The sequence below is a fragment of the Bos indicus genome, chromosome 1, assembly GCF_029378745.1.
Source record: "Bos indicus isolate NIAB-ARS_2022 breed Sahiwal x Tharparkar chromosome 1, NIAB-ARS_B.indTharparkar_mat_pri_1.0, whole genome shotgun sequence".
Lineage (NCBI taxonomy): Eukaryota > Metazoa > Chordata > Mammalia > Artiodactyla > Bovidae > Bos > Bos indicus.
Genome location: NC_091760.1, coordinates 82,971,547 through 82,988,819, shown reverse-complemented (window position 1 = coordinate 82,988,819; position 17,273 = coordinate 82,971,547). Strand labels below are relative to the sequence as shown.

Sequence of the window (17,273 nt, the reverse complement as noted above, 5' to 3'; positions counted from 1 at the left end):
ATAAATGCTAGACATATCATTTAATCACATTTAGTATCATTCTCACAGATAAGTAAAGTTTACCACTTATACTCTTGAAATCTTACCTGTCTTTTCTCTGAACTTTTGAACTGATTTCTTGCTTTTCTCTTTCTTTTGATCTTTTCTCCATGGATTCAAAGGAAAAGGTATAGTAATTTTGATGTGCATGAGTGACTGTTTTTCTTTTGACCTTTTTATTGTTGAAGGAGAATGTTATCAATTACAGTTGACACCCTGTTATGAAATGCTTATTGAAAAGAACCAGCTAATTGAAATTGGTTAGAGAATTGTTAAAAATTACAAATATATGTATACCTTCAATATTTTATTTTAAATGAAAAGAAATATTCATTTCCCCCCTAATCTTTTGATACAGTCCAAAACTGAGTTTTTTTCTGCCAGTTGGAGGTCTGCAGCATCCTTTTCTGGCACAAGCTACATCAATGATAGGTCATGCAAAATTTGTACTTTTAATTAAACAAAAGAGGTAAAAGCTTGGGTACCTGTGAATCACTTGAGGTGTGCAACATTTTAGATTTTCATAGAACTTTCCAGTTTTCTGCAGTTATCTTGTCCATACCTTACTTCATGACAGTTATTTAGAGCAACTCATCTTTACCAAGTTTTTCTAAAACATCCATTTAGCTGTCATAGAAACAGCAGCTTGCTCTTTTGCACTCTATTTCATTAGTTGACATATTGTTTAACGTTTTTTAAGTGCAGTAGTATTTATAGTGGCATGAACAGATTTGGAAATGAAAACAGTTGACTCTTCCTAAGCATCTGCATTCTAGAAAATAGCCAGTTATCTGTGGGGAGTCAGTGTATCCTGGGCTTTAGTCAGTAAGGTTAAAGAGGGAATGGAGAGCTTTAATTCTGTGTGTGTTAGATGGTGGTCAGATAAAGTGCTTCTGCTGCTTTATGATCATTGATGAAAAGTGTTTCCTAATCTCTCTTTTCTTCTTCTTCTTTGGTCATAGAGAATATTTTAATGTGCACAAAGGAGTAGCATTGAAGAATGGTGAATACTGGTGATAAAAGTAGAGCTCTATGTATATAATTTGATTTTGATTCTTTCTAGGATCTAGGTATTTCCTTCTTCGATGGTCTTTAGGGTGTAGTTAAATTTGGGGTGAAGAAATAGAACATTAGGTTAATTTTGGTATGTGGAAAGAGCAGAAATTCTTGAAGTATGTTCAAATTTAGATTTTATGGCTATTGTAGACTTTATATGTTATTTATGGCTTTTCTTTGTTACTTAGTCCATTACTGTTAAGCCTAGAATATGCTGGGATCAACCCTAAGTAAAGTGTATTTTGAAAGATATACTAATAAAGAAATAGATGTAATGCATTGCACTGTCAATTTAGATGTGCTTTTTGTGGTATCTGGGCTTTGAGTTCTCTTAATTGATAAGCTACTTATTATCATTAAAATAATTCTTTGCATGTGTATCATTGGATAGCTTTCATATTTTTCATAGGCATTTACAAAATTTAAGCTCTGTACCAACTCTGTGAAGCTTATAGGAAAAATGATAGTCTCATTCCCCCCCCGCCCCCCAAATCAAGAGCCCCCTTGGAGGAGTAGAACATGGAAAGCTCTGATTTTCACCTTTCTTACTGCTGTTCAGGTCCTTTTTGTTCCTTCTGTGTAACTTTATAAATTGTTTGAAAGAGGTTTTATGTTTGTCTTCACCGAGTACCTTTCCCCAGAATAGTCTAGAAAAATCTGGACTACAGAATGTTCTAGTAGAAGAAACCTCTTCAGTAAGATCCTGCTTTCTTCTTTACGCAGAAATTCTGTCTTTTCTGATTTGTTTAAATTGTATAGGTTTATTCATATGGCACCATAAATACAGAATGTATAATGACACCAATACGAATTGATAAGTATCTTTGTGGAGTTAAACAATATTACGTTTTATGCACTGTCCATTACCTCACAGCCGTGCTACCTTATAAAGGGACATTATAAAGATAATGAATACATTGTAAAAGTCAAGGGGAAAACATTGACAGTCTTCATTAACAGAGTCCTATGGGATATAAATTTAGTACATATTTTAGGAGTGACCACTGTTGATAATTTGGTCCCTGTCTTAGCTAGTTTTTAGTACACAGTCAGAAAAAGAATCATGTCTGGGTTTTTAATGTAGAGGTTAGTTGTGTCTTTTTCCTCCCCTCTTTACTTCCTTTTTCTTAATGGTACCCTTATTCTCTATTTTGTCACACTCCTTAAATTCTCCTGTGCTTACTCTCCTTGAGTTATCAGTTCAGTTCAGTTTAGTCGCTCAGTCGTGTTCGACTCTTTGTGACCCCATGGACTGCAGTACGCCAGGCCTCCCTGTCCATCACCAACTCCTGGAGTTTACTCAAACTCATGTTTGTTGAGTTGGTGATCCCTGAGTTATAAGAGTACTTAAATACTCAAATTTAAAGTAAGGACTTTGTTAAAGCAATAGTTAGTGTCTTTAAGTACTGGTCGATCAGAACTGTGTAGTTTGGATATCAAAGCAGAGACTATTCCGACACTACTCTTGCCTAGAGGGCAGACAACCAGGCTAAATGGACTTTTTGAGGCTGGTGCAGAACTTCTGTCTTTGTCCTCTAACTTTTTCAGTCCATTCGTTGGACTACTCACATGACCCACAGTGGTAGTATGTATACAAGTATGTATACAACACTGTTGCCCAACCAATGAATCTTGACAATTTGCAGAACAGGGTGTAAGGATCATCTACTAACTGTATAACGTAGCCCTGACAAAATAAGGATCATGGAAAACACTGTTAGGCATGCAATTCAGTAGAGCAAAGTAAAATGTGATATCATATTTAGAGTCAGGAAAAAGGCAATTATAACAGTTTGGATTAAACTGGAAAAGGGAGGAAAATGTATGTAAGGATGGAAAGAAATAAGGAAAAAATCTGTTCTTGTGATTAATATAGATGTGAATAAACATAGGACTTTTAAAGTACATCACACCTTGTATATTATGAATTTTATTCCTTTTCAAATGTTCATCTTGGAAGGCTAAGATCTAAAGTGACATCATAAAACATCAAATATTTTCTGTGTGCTGGATACAGCCACTAATTATGTCAAAACTGAGACAATTAATTCTGACATTAATTGTGTCAGAACTCCTGGGGAGGTGGGGATTGCTATTTGAGCCTGCTTGTGAACATAGAAAAATATTCTTACAGTATTCACTTTGTATGGGCAAAAGGGCTTACCTAGTATTATTCCATGCATTTGGGAATGAATGTCTTTAGGCTCTTTCTGATGATAACTGGGTTTACCTTTATGGGAGGAAGATTTGCAAATATGGCATCTATTAAGATGATTGTCAGATGCATTCTGTGTGCAAGGCACTGCCCTAGGCATTCTGGGGATGTTAATTCTCTCATGATCTCAGCCCTTAGATAGGTCATAGTCTAGGAGTGGAAGTAAGATGTATTTACCTCCAAAAAGTAGCACATAGATAGTGAAGGGAAGCACAAACAATTGCTGGGGGAGTTAAGAGAACTCCTGATTATGCAAGTATGGTGTCCTCCCCCCCACCAACTAAAAAACAGTTAAAGTTTGTAGACATGCTTTATGTTTAAAATTTTTATTTTATTGTTTTCAAGTGGGTACAGTAATGAGCTCTATATAATATAAGCACTGCCTAGGAGAAGCCCTAGAAGAATTTCTTCTACTTATTAGATAATAAAGTTTAGTAATATCCAAATGCTTCCTAGAGAAATCAGAGGTGATTACGGCAGAATCTTTGCCTTTTAGTAACTTTATTTAGTAGAGATTTGAATTATTTGCTTTTAGCATATCAGCTGTTGATGCTTGAAAAGAATTTCCTTAAGTTGTTTAAACATACCCTATGATTTTATTTATTCTGTTCATTTGCCTGGTAAATCTTCAGGGATAATATAAATGAAAATTGTAGCCAAACTGTAAATAAATTTTGATTTTTGAAGTTTTAAATGTACTGTAAAAGGTGGTATTTCATGTATCTTGCATTCTAAAAATAGCAAAAAATATGGTTCTAGAATGAAAGTTAGTTGGTTGTTCCAAGAGATACAGTTTTCTCAGTATTTTCTTTTTAACATGAGCAAGTTTTGTATTATGCTTCCTTGTAGTTACCGTTTTTCTGCATTCTTAGTGTCTAATTCAATGCCCACTGTCTAGTAGTTGCTCAATAAATGTATTTTAAGATGAACGTAACTTTGTTTGATTCTTTTGATTCTTACTACCTCAAAGTGTTTGAAAACAAGCCTGTGCTATGTACATACTTAGTCAAACCTTTATTTCTTTCGCTTGATTTATCAATTGCTTTCTTTAGATCAGAATCAAGCTTTGCGACTCTGCTTGGGTAGCACTAGTGTTGGAGGTCAGTATGGAGCTATCTCTGCCCTCAGTATCAACAATGACTGCTCAAGACTTCTCTGTGGCTTTGCTAAGGGACAGGTAAATAGAAACTTTATTTTACCTATAAGACAGTGTGAAATGAATGAAACCTGTTATCTCTAGGTCAGTAGCTTGAAGACAAAAACATGTTATAAAGTGATATGTCTATATGTAGAGCTAACCTGAATTTGCTTGGTCTGACTTTTGTCTAAATTTTTAAATTAAGTTACTGACTGAGCCAGAGTCTATGATTTTTAATATCTCAATTCGTATGTCCCTATACGCAAATAGCTTTTATAAACCAACCAGGCCATTATACAAAATGTACTTTCTTTCTGTGAAGTGAAGTGAAGTGAAGTCGCTCAGTTGTGTCCGACACTTTGAGGCCCCATGGACTATAACCTACCAGGTTCCTCTGTCCATTGGATTTTCCAGGCAAGAATACTGGAGTGGGTTGCCATTTCCTTCTCCAGGGGATCCTCCCGACCTAGGGATTGAACCTGGGTCTCCTGCATTGCAGGCAGATGCTTTACCCTCTAAGCCACCAGGGAAGCCCAAGATAGACCTGTATATCTTTCTTTCTGTCGTGAGGAGGATTGTTGTTGATTTTTAAGTACAGTATATATTCTGCTTTGTAACTGTGTCCCTGGACACAAATTTGGTATTTGTTTTTACTTCTGAAACCGGGCAGTAAGTTTTGTTTCTTTTCTTCTTCTGACTTACATGTCACTAATTGGTTTGGCAATAAGCCCTTTTGATAATTTTTACCAGTGCTAAAGAGATTGACTCATTAAATAAATCTCTTTTACCTCTCAGTAAAAGAATAAGATTTAAAATCTGAAGGGAAAAGTAGACTGGGTAGGATGAGGGGAGGATGAAGATGGAATAAGGGCCCCATGCTTCAGCGGATCTGCAACCTTTAGTTATGTTTTAACTTTATAGTTCTTTGTCTGCAATGTTTATAGGCCAGGAATAGATTATTTCAGCCAAAAGCCAAGATACTTAAGTCCAAAAAAGAGCAATAAATTTGTTTTTAAAGCATTTAGTTGTCTTATAGATCACTATGTGGGATTTGGCCAGTGGAAAGCTTCTAAGATCAATAACAGATGCTCATCCTCCGGGAACAGCAATATTACATATTAAGGTACAGTTCTTATTTTCTTTTTCTAATAATCTTTATTATTATGCCCTTGTATCCATTTTAAAGTAGATTTCTTTATAAACAGAATCCTTGAAAGTGAACTGTCTTTTATGTGACTGGCCCAACAAGATGTTTTCCCAAGTAAAATCCAGAGATAGGCTATCATGGTAACATTCAGCTATAAGTTGTATTGACGTCTAGTAGATACAGCAGGAAAGAGAGTAAACTGAAGTGATCCTAGACGAAAGGTTGGCAGCAAAGACAGGCAGTACCCTGCTGAAAACTCCGTGCAGATTTTAAAAGGTCTTTTTACTTTTTGCTTAGTCCACCAGGATTTTACTGCTGGGGTGGTGTGCCCTGTCACACTTTGTTGGGAATTACTTGAAGTTCAAGGCACTGGTTGTGAAAGAACCAAGGTTTGCATTATGTTTAGAAACAAATTTCTTGGTTTATTTTCTTTCAGGCCTCCAAAGGAAAAGCATCAAGGTTCGAATCTTGACTTTCTCCTTACATGCCTGAAAAAAATAAACCACCTTAGGTAACATTTAATTTATAAATACAGTGTGAACCTTGGTTTTTATATGCTGTCAAGTCCACGTTCAGAAGTGTAAAACATACAGGATTATAACTAGAGAAGTCTAAAATCAGATCTTCTGGATTTTAATCATGTACACGTTTGGTTAGTTAGCTGTGCAGACCTCTCTTATCCATACATATGCTTTTTAAAGTCTGGGAGCATCTGGAGTTTATGTGTCTGCATCTCAGTTAGTTACGTAAAAAGTCTTTTGTGACAAAGCAGCATTGAAGCATTTAGTAACAATGAAAACAACCAAGACAAGTAAAAGTAGAGAGAATTTCTCCTCTTTCTGAACATCATGGCAGTTTATCTTGACCTGTTTTCATACGGCATGAGCCAACTTCTAATATGTTGTTGTTTATGTCTTATCTCCTTTAATAGATTAAGGTCTTTGAAACCAGGATCTGTTTCTCTTTTATTTTTGTGTGTTACATGTAGTAGTTGCTCAATAAATGTTTGGTGGTTTATGAAAATCCAATCCATTTGCAGAAAAAAGCAAAATCTTTGGGAGAAACAATAAGAAACAGAAGAGGTAAAGACAGAGAGAAAAAGGCAGAAGAAATAAAAGCAGAAGAATGTAGCTAACATTGAAAGCACACTTGCGTTGCTTGGCAATGCTACAAGTATAGACGCTTCTCAGAAATTCTGGGGCCCGCTTTTGGCAAAGGCTTCTTATGCTGTCAACCTCTCACTCATTATTCTCCAAACTTAACCGTACACATCCCATCAATAATAATTTGGGCTTTAATTCATACACACACACACACACACACATGTCTCTGTGTGTGTGTGTGTGTGTATATATATAATATTTAAAATTAAATGTGCTACTGTACTAAATTTAAGTATATCATAAAACACATACTCAGAATGTAGAAGATAAAAATTATGAATGCTGTTATTTTTCTCTACACTCCACTTTTGCAACTGCTCAGCTAGGCCTTTGAGAACCATGGTGTAGGACTTCTGTACTTTGCTTGTGTGTGGTTGAAGAAGATGCATTTCATAGTGGCCTCCTGTACCTCAGCCATTCTGGAAGAGTCCAAAGGCATGCCAGTTAGGATGGTTTTACAACCTTTGGGGTTAGGGAGACTAGTCACTGGAAGTGATATAAATTAAGTTATTCAATTTTGTATTTATTGGCATGCACATCTGCCAGGCCACATCAGCCCTTAGGACAGTCTCTCATTGTGAACATTATTTATTGAGTTTTCCAGGGTGGATAATAGTAACTAAAGTATACTTTATTGAAGAAGACTGAAGGGGCAGCACATTTTAGGAAGAGTTGCATAAAAAGTTAAACTGTTTTTAAATATAGTAGATTAACTCTTCAGTTATTCAGAAAACATATTCTAACAAGTTTATTTCCCAAAGACATCAAATATCTTTTATTGTGTCTTTATTCTTGAGAGCTAGGCAGCTGTAAGTATATCCAAAGTATCCTATTCAGCTTAATAGCAAGTTTGAAAAAATTAATATAAGAACCCAAGTAGATAAGTTTAGGGCTTTTATGAATCATAATTTGTATTTTTCTTTTATCCTTTTGAGAAGGTTTTACTTCTTTAAAGTCTCAGTTTTTAATGATATTGAACCATTTTTATTCTAAATATGGGTAAGTTTGTATTAGAGTAATAAGGTCAGTCTAGGTGATTTCAAATGCTATTAAATGTGTTTGTCTTGTATTTTTAAAATTTTATAAATTTTCCCCTTTTTAACATTTGACTGGTTTTTTAAAAATTGTTAAAATAAATTCCTTCTCTGTTTAGTTTACAGATGATCCAACTCTTGCAATTTGCAATGACAGCGGAGGCTCTGTTTTTGAATTGACATTTAAGTAAGAGACTATTGGACGTTTGTAGACAAATGAAAAGATTAGCTCCAATTTAATGACTTGAAGTTGAATATGAAGAGGTCTGGAAAACCCATGTAATTGTAAATAGGTTGTGGCTGTGTATTACACTTATCTGGGGAGGCTTATAGAACATATGGAGCACCATGCCTGGTCCCCCAAAATTCTGTCTCAGTACTTCTGAGTTGGGATTCTAGATTCCTTCTCCCCAAAGTGTTCCTAAACTCTGTCAGTCTTGGGAACCATTATCCTGGAGTATATCAGTAATTTTAGTTTAGACCCCGGGCCCAGTTGGTTATAACCATAATGATCAGGTGTACAAGGTTCCTTTTGCCTTGGAATTGCCCTGTTTACTCTTTAAATAAAGGGAAAGACTGTTTAGATATGCATAAGAATATTTATAAATCTGAGTTTAAAAAGACAAAAAAATTCAATGTGTATTTTGTTTCCAAAGTTCTTCAAAGTAAGGACTATGTTTCTTACATTTCACATGCCTCCTGACAATATCAAGTCCAAAGTAATTGTTTGAAAAATACCAGTTCAGTTCAGTCGCTCAGTCATGTCCTACTCTTTGCGACCCCATGACCTGCAGCATGCCAGGCCTCCCTGTCCATGTCCATTGAATCGGTGATGCCATCCAACCATCTTGTCCTTTGTCATCTCCTTATCCTCCCACCTTCAATCTTACCCAGCATCAGGGTCTTTTGAAATGAGTCAGTTCTTTGCATCAGGTGGCCAAAGTATTGGAGTTTCAGCTTCAACATCAGTCCTTCCAATGAATATTCAGGACTGATCTCCTTTAGGATGGACTGGTTGGATCTCCTTGCAGTCCAAGGAACTTTCAAAAGTCTTCTCCAACACCACAGTTCAAAAGCATCAATTCTTCAGTGCTCAGCTTTCTTTATAGTCCAACTCTCACATCCATACATGACTACGGGAAAAACCATAGCCTTGACTAGATGGACCTTTGTTGACAAAGTAATGTCTCTACTTTTTAATATGCTGTCTAGGTTGGTCATAACTTTCCTTCCAAGGAGTAAGCGTCTTAATTTCATGGCTGCAGTCACCATCTGCAGTGATTTTGGAGCCCAAAAAAATAGTTGGCCACTGTTTCCCCATCTATTTCCCATGAAGTGATGGGACCAGATACCATGATTTTAATTTTCTGAATGTTGAGCTTTAAGCCAACTTTTTCACTCTCCTGTTTCACTTTCATCAAGAGGCTCTTTAGTTCTTCACTTTCTGCCATAAGGATAGTGTCATGTGCATGCTGCTGCTGCTAAGTCACTTCAGTTGTGTCTGACTCTGTGCGACCCCATAGACGGCAGCCCACCAGGCTCCCCCATGCCTGGGATTCTCCAGGCAAGAACACTGGAGTGGGTTGCCATTTCCTTCTCCAATGCAGGAAAGTGAAAAGTGAAAGTGAAGTCGCTCAGTCATGTCCGACTTTTAGCGACCCCATGGATTGCAGCCTACCAGGCTCCTCCATCCATGGAGATTTTCCCTGGGATTTTCCAGGCAAGAGTACTGGAGTGGGGTGCCATTGCCTTCTCCATCATATACATATCTGACATTATTGATATTTCTCCCAGCAGTCTTGATTCCAGCTTGTGCTTCATCCAGCCTGGCATTACTCATGATATTACTCTGCATATAAGTTAAATAAGCAGGGTGACAATATACAGCCATACAGCCTTGATGTACTTCTTTTCCTATTTGGAACCAGTCTGTTGGTCCATGTCATTTTAACTGTTGCTTCCTGACCTGCATACAGGTTTCTCAAGAGGCAGGTCAGATGGTCTGGTATTCCAATCTCTTGAAGAATTTTCCATAGTTTGTTGTGATCCACACAGTCAAAGGCTTTGGCATAGTCAATAGAGCAGAAATAGATGTTTGTCTGGAACTCTCTTGCTTTTTTGATGATCCAGTGGATATTGGCAATTTGATCTCTGGTTCCTCTGCCTTTTCTAAAACCAGCTTGAATATCTGGAAGTTCATGGTTCACGTATTGTTGAAGCCTGACTTGGAGAATTTTGAGCATTACTTTACTAGCGTGTGAGATGAGTGCAATTGTGTGGTAGTTTCAGCATTCTTTGGCATTGCCTTTCTTAGGGATTGGAATGAAAACTGACCTTTTTCAGTCCCATAGCCACTGCTGAGTTTTCCAAATTTGCTGGCATATTGAGTGCAGCACATTCACAGCATCATCTTTCAGGATTTGAAATAGCTCAACTGGAATTCCATCACCTCCACTAGATTTGTTCATAGTGATGCTTCCTAAAGCCCACTTCACTTCACATTCCAGGATGTCTGGCTCTAGGTGAGTGATCACACCATTCTGATCATCTGGGTCGTGAAGATCTATTTTGTACAGTTCTGTGTATTCTTGCGGCCTCTTTTAAGTATCTTCTGCTTCTTTTAGAAGCATACCATTTGTGTCCTTTATTAAGCCCATCTTTGCATGAAATGTTCCCTTGGTATCTCTAATTTTCTTGAAGAGATCTCTAGTCTTTCCCACTCTATTGTTTTCCTCTATTTCTTTGCACTGATTGCTGAGGAAGGCTTTCTTATCTCTCCTTGCTATTCTTTGGAACTCTGCATTCAAATGGATATATCTTTACTTTTCTCCTTTGTTTTTTGCCTCTCTCCATTTCACAGCTATTTGTAAGGCTCCTCAAAGAGCCATTTTGCTTTTTTGCATTTCTTTTTCTTGAGGATGGTCTTGATCCCTGTCTCCTGTACAGTGTCACGAACCTCCATCCATAGTTCATCAGGCACTCTTATCAGATCTAGTCCCTTAAATCTATTTCCCACTTCCACTGTACAGTCGTAAGGGATCTGATTTAGCTCATACCTGAATGGTCTAGTGATTTTTCCTACCTTCTAAAGTTTAAATCTGAATTTGACAGTAAGGAGTTCATAATCTAAGCCATAGTCAGCTCCTGGTCTTGTTTTTTCTGACTGTATAGAGCTTCTCCATCTTTGACTGTAGAGAATATAATCAGTCTTATTTTGGTGTTGACCATCTGGTGATGTCCACGTGTAGAGTCTTCTCTTGTGTTCTTGGAAGAGGATGTTTGCTATGATCAGTGCATTCCTTTGGCAAAGCTCTATGAGCCTTTGCCCTACTTCATTTTGTACTCCAAGGCCAAATTTGCCTGTTACTCCAGGTGTTTCTTGACTTCCTACTTTTGCATTCCTGTCCCCTATAATGAAAAGGGTATCTTTTTTGGGTGTTATTTCTAAAAGGTATTGTAGGTCTTCACAGCACCATTCAACTTCAGCTGCTTCAGCATTACCAGTCGGGGCATAGACTTGGATTACCGTGATATTGAATGGTTTGTCTTGGAAGCGAACAGAGATCATTCTGTCGTTTTTGAGATTGCACCCAAGTACTGCATTTCATGGGGTCGCAAAGAGTCGGACACGACTGAGCGACTGATCTGACTGCATTTCGGACTCTCTTGTTGACTATAATGGCTACTCCCATTTCTTCTAAGGGATTTTTGCCCACAGTAGTAGATATGATGGTCATCTGAGTTAAATTCACCCATTCCAGTCCATTTTAGTTTGCTGATTTCCTAAAATGTCGACATTCATTCTTACCATCTCCTGTTTGACCACTTCCAATTTGCCTTGATTCATGGACCTAACATTCCAGGTTCCTATGCAATATTGTTCTTTACAACATTGGACCTTATGGGTTCCATCACCAGTCACATCCACAACTTGGTGTTGTTTTTGCTTTGGCTCTGTCTCTTCATTCTTTTGGAGTTATTTCTCCACTGATCTCCAGTAGCATGTTGGGCACCTAGTGACCTGGGGAGTTCATCTTTCATTGTCCTGTCTTTTTGCCTTTTTATACTGTTCATGGTGTTCTCAAGGTAAGAATAATGAAGTGGTTTGCCATTCCCTTCTCTAGTGGACCACATTTTGTTAGAACTCTCCACCATGACCTGCCTGTCTTGGGTGGCCCTACATGGCATGCCTCAGTTTTATTGAGTTTGATTAGACTGAGGTCCATATCATTAGATTGGTTAGTTTTCTGTGATTGTGGTTTCTCTCTGTCTGGCCTCTGATGCCCTCTCTCAGCACCTACCGCAGTACTGTTGATGTATTCAGCTGATGTTTATTGGCTATCGCCTATGTGTAGGCGTTGCCTAGATACCAGAGTTATGGCTGTGAACCGGTCAAGGTTGCTACTCTAGTAGAACTTACGTTCTAGTTGGGGTGGGGGTAGGGAGACAGTCAATAAACCAACACATAAATAACTTTAGGTATGAGTGCTATGAAGAAAATAAGACAGGTCAGTATTCTGGAGTGCATTTGAGAATCATTCAGGAAGGCTTCTCTCTGAAGGCGACATTTAAACAAAAACCTGAACGATAATCTGGTCAGCAAATGAAAAGACCTGGAAGAGGTGTTCCAGGCAGAGGGATATTCAAGCACAAAAACTTTGAGATGGGCACACTGTGGCCTGCTGGAGCAGCGGACAGAAGGCCCGTGTGGCTGGAGCACGTGTTTATCAGGAGCAGTAGCAGTGGGAGAGGAGTGAAGGCAGGAGACAGATCACATAAATGATATAGGACGTTTTAAACCTGGCAAGAGTTGATTTGATTTTGTGTACAGTGGTAAGCCATTGGAGAGGGAGAAGCCATAGGAGAAGGTGGTAAATCTGACCCTATGTTGAAAAGGACATGCTGATGTCATGTGGAGTTTGGATTGTTGGGGCCAGGAGTAGGGGTCAGGAGGCTTTTGTAGTCATCTGCTGTAGAGATGTAGTGCCTTGGATCATTGCTAAGTTGATTCTGCATTTTGGGTTACATTTTCAGGAGAGTGATGGGAGTGAGAACTTGTGAATCTCGATGCCTTTTTAGCGGTTCCAAGGGTGAAGTTTGCTGTATTGAACCTCTCCACTCTAAGCCCGAGTTGAAAGACCATCCCATCACACAATTTTCCTTATTGGCCATGGCATCCTTAACAAAGGTATTTAGAAGATGAAGCTCATAACTTAAGAGACTTTGAATACCAAAAATCTGAAAATTGCAGGGTAAATAGTGAAAATGTATTTTTTCTCCCTAAAGATACTGGTCATTGGATTGAAGCCATCCTTGAAAGTGTGGATGACTTTTCCTTATGGACGGGTGAGTAAGCCTCTCCATCTTATGGGCAAAAAGACCATGTTGGGAGGTCGGGGAAGATGACTCACGAGTGGCGAATTCTCTGAGGCTGTCAGAAAGCTAGATAGAATGGAAATTAGCTCTCTGTCTGCTTACCTTGATGTGACCAAAACAGTGTCAGCTGGCGACCAGAGCAGTGTCCTGGGGATCACAAGGTCTATACTTCCCTACCTTTAGTCTGTTAAGTTTTCTCTCATGAACAGCTGCTGCTTTGATATTGAACTACTGATAGAGAGCACCCCACCGTAGTATAGTGAGAATTGCTCTCATGTATTCTCTCCGGGGTTTCTTCTGCCTGTGATATTTCATTTTGGTGGATGCTTCTTGCAATGTATTGTGCACACCTCGGTATCTCTTTTCCTTCCTGCTTGGATGCTTTCAAAGTGATGTTTTCTTCCAGTGAATATGTAAGGAGAGGCATGGATGGGATGGGATGGAGAATGACGGTGTAGAACCAAGACTAGTCCAGAAAGTAGGCCCTGTAAAGAGGGAGCTCAGTCTTCAGCTTTCTTATTCACTGTATCTCTGGGCCCCAGGGGAAGCAGCCCTGCCCTTTCAGATGGTAGAGCCTGCTCAGGTTACCGTTAATTGTACTTAGGTGACCTTCACTGGCTAATTGAGACTTATCATGGTATGTGTTTGCATCTTTGTTTTTGTCGATTTTCCCCCCAATATTTTATCATGAACATTTTCAAATAAATAGAGAAGTTGAAAGGATTTTACATTAAACATCTATATACCTACCATTGTAAAACTGTACCATTAGTATTTTATTGTATACTTCATTATATACCTGTTTATTGTCATTCACTCATCAAATTGTTTTTTTTTAATGTGCTTCCAAGTAAATTGCAGAAATTAGTACTCTTTTTTTCCCCCCCTAAATATTCAACATGTATATGATTAAGTACAGTTCAGTAGTCAAAGTCTTTCCTTTGGTAGAAAAATTTATATACAACAAAACACACAGATCTTGAGTGTACATTTGCTAAACTTTGCCAAATATAGATACTTAGGTAACCCAAACTTCTGTCAAGATGTGGAACATTTCTGTCCACAAAGAAGGTTCCCTCTTGACGGTTCCTAATCAGTCTCTACTCCTCTGGAATTTTAATGAGAAATTAGGAGGAGTTTTTATCAAGGAACACCAGTCCATTGCTGTATTAAACCAGAGTTTTCTCTTTATTCTTCTTGTGTTAACAATGATTTTTTTTTTCCTTCTTACCCAGATGGATCCTTCCAGCGTTCCATTGCTGGCCTGGCACTTCGTGGCAGTGCATAATTACGTGAATCCCATGCTAGCCTTCTGCAGAGGAGATGTTGTTCATTTTCTCCTGGTAAGTCCTAATATGATGCTACATCTGTGCTGATGTCCTTTGTCATAGGTTATCATTCTGATTCACCAGTAATTTAATATTGTTTCAAAGAAATATACTATTGTAATTCTTTGGAAAGAGAGTGACCTATTTAATTTTTCAGGCTTTAGTGATTAACATGGAAAACCCTCAGCTCCATGCCTCCTCATGGTGTATTTTTTATTTCCATCTCCTTTGACTAACAATTAATGGTTTATGTGTATGTGTAAATATTTGAATGTACATCAGATCAGATCAGTCGCTCAGTTGTGTCCAACTCTTTGCGACCCCATGAATCGCAGCACGCCAGGCCTCCCTGTCCATCACCAACTCCCGGAGTTCACTCAGACTCATGTCCATCGAGTCAGTGATGCCATCCAGCCATCTCATCCTCTGTCGTCCCCTTCTCCTCCTGCCCACAATCCCTCCCAGCATCAGAGTCTTTTCCAATGAGTCAACTCTTCACATGAGGTGGCCAAAGTACTGGAGTTTCAGCTTTAGCATCATTCCTTCCAAAGAAATCCCAGGGCTGATCTCCTTCAGAATGGACTGGTTGGATCTCCTTGCAGTCCAAGGGACTCTCAAGAGTCTTCTCCAACACCACAGGTCAAAAGCATCAATTCTTCGGTGCTCAGCTTTCTTCATAGTCCAACTCTCACATCCATACATGACCACAGGAAAAACCATAGCCTTGACTAGACGGACCTTTGTTGGCAAAGTAATGTCTCTGCTTTTGAATATGCTGTCTAGGTTGGTCATAACTTTGCTTCCAAGGAGTAAGCGTCTTTTAATTTCATGGCTGCAGTCACCATCTGTAGTGATTTTGGAGCCCAGAAAAATAAAGTCTGACACTGTTTCCAGTGTTTCCCCATCTATTTCCCATGAAGTGGTGGGACCAGATGCTATGATCTTCGTTTTCTGAATGTTGAGCTTTAAGCCAACTTTTTCACTCTCCACTTTCACTTTCATCAAGAGGCTTTTTAGTTCCTCTTCACTTTCTGCCATAAGGGTGATGTCATCTGCATATCTGAGGTTATTGATATTTCTCCCAGCAATCTTGATTCCAGCTTGTGCTTCTTCCAGCCCAGCATTTCTCATGATGTACTCTGCATATAAGTTAAATAAACAGGGTGACAATATACAGCCTTGACGAACTCCTTTTCCTATTTGGAACCACTCTGTTGTCCATGTCCAGTTCATTAATGGCTTACCTACCTACATGTAGTGTGTTTATTAGAAAGCAAGTATCATTGAGCACCTACTATGTCCTTTACATTATAGTGGACACGAGGCAATTGGAGGACGTATAAAACTTAATTTCTTCTTTAAAATAGGTTAAAATATGGTTTGAAAGGCAAAACCAGTATGTTCCCTGCTACTAGCGAGGACAGTTTAAGGACTCTACTATGTGATGAGAATTTAAAACTTGATGTAAGTTCAGAGTATGAAGAGATTTGTATGGATTACAGAGGCTGTGGAAGACTTTATGAAGGGTACAGGGCAAATACTACAGGAGGGGTGGATATACATATTGGGGAAAATAAGATGAACTGAAGACACAGAGATAAGAATGTGCCTGTGGAATCTCTTCTTGAGTTTCGTAGCTCAGTGAAGCAAGTGCCTCACTGTCCACCTAGTTTCTCCAGCCTGAGATCTAGGAGTTGTCTTTTAGTTGCATTTTTCTCTCTATTCCTGCTCCATCACACATTCTGCTGACTCTAATTTACTTCCTTTTTTGTCTCACCTCTTGCTGCTTCCCTAGCCTAAACCACAGGCATTCTAATCCAGGCTCTGAAATAGCTTCCTAACTAGTCTTTTGCCTCAGTGTCTTTTTATTTCTTTTTTAAATTGACATATATAGTTGATTGACAGTATTGAGTTAGTTTCTGGTGTATAGCAAAGGGATTCAGTTTATATATATATATATATATATATATATATATATATATTCTTTTCCAGCTTTTCCATTGTAGATATTATGAGATATTGAATATAATTTCCTGTGCCTTACAGTAGGACCTTGCTGTTTATCTTTTATCTATAATAGTTTGTATCTGCTTATCCCAAACTCCTAATTTATCCCATTCCCTCTTTCCCCGTGGTAACCATAAGTCTGTTTCCATGTCTGTGAGCCTGTTTCGGTTTTGTAAATAAGTTCACTTGTACCATTTTTTTAGATTCCACATGTGAGCGATATCATGTATTTGTCTTTCTCTGTCTGATTTGCTTAGTATGACAGTCTCCAGGTCCATCCACGGTGCTGCAAAGGCATTGTTTCATTCTCCTTGTGGCTGAGTAACACTGCATTGTATTTATGTACCACATCTTTATCCATTCATCTATTGATGGACATTTAGGATGCTTCCATGTTTTTGGCCTTGGTGTCTTTGCATATGCCAACGTCTCTGCCAGGAAAGCTCTGTGCTCTCTTCAACAGTATCCTAGCTCATGATTAGCATTGCCTTCCCTGACCTACTGATCTCAGTTAGCATTTCCCACTACAAACATCCATAATACCTTCTGAATGTTAATTCAGCACTTCTAAAATTCCTTATTTAACATTTTTCTTCATCACTAGACTGAAAGCTCCATAAGTCTAAAACCAACCCTACTGCTGTATTCCAAGTACTAGGATAGTACTTAAATATATAGAAGGCCAGTAACAAGTGTTACAATTAATAACAGGGAGAAGCTTATTGTTGAAAATAAAGTTGAATATATGGATGGATCTAGATTAGAGATTG

At 38.3% G+C, this 17,273-nt stretch overlaps 1 protein-coding gene across 10 annotated transcripts in view; it reads left to right on the top strand.

Moving 5' to 3' along the window:
• Window positions 1-17,273, top strand: part of VPS8 (VPS8 subunit of CORVET complex) — a 296,010-nt gene that overhangs the window by 28,858 nt on the left and 249,879 nt on the right. For 8 of the 10 annotated variants that reach the window (XM_019958543.2, XM_070790662.1, XM_070790672.1 and 5 more), the window contains exons 8-13: window positions 4,363-4,487; window positions 5,485-5,571; window positions 7,912-7,979; window positions 12,827-12,980; window positions 13,079-13,138; window positions 14,404-14,511. In XM_019958543.2, the coding sequence (XP_019814102.2) occupies window positions 4,363-4,487; window positions 5,485-5,571; window positions 7,912-7,979; window positions 12,827-12,980; window positions 13,079-13,138; window positions 14,404-14,511 (602 nt within the window). Of the gene's footprint in view, window positions 1-4,362; window positions 4,488-5,484; window positions 5,572-6,058; window positions 6,107-7,911; window positions 7,980-12,826; window positions 12,981-13,078; window positions 13,139-14,403; window positions 14,512-17,273 lie in introns of those variants that run through there. The other 2 variants (XM_070790716.1, XM_070790722.1) reach the window with 2 other exon arrangements.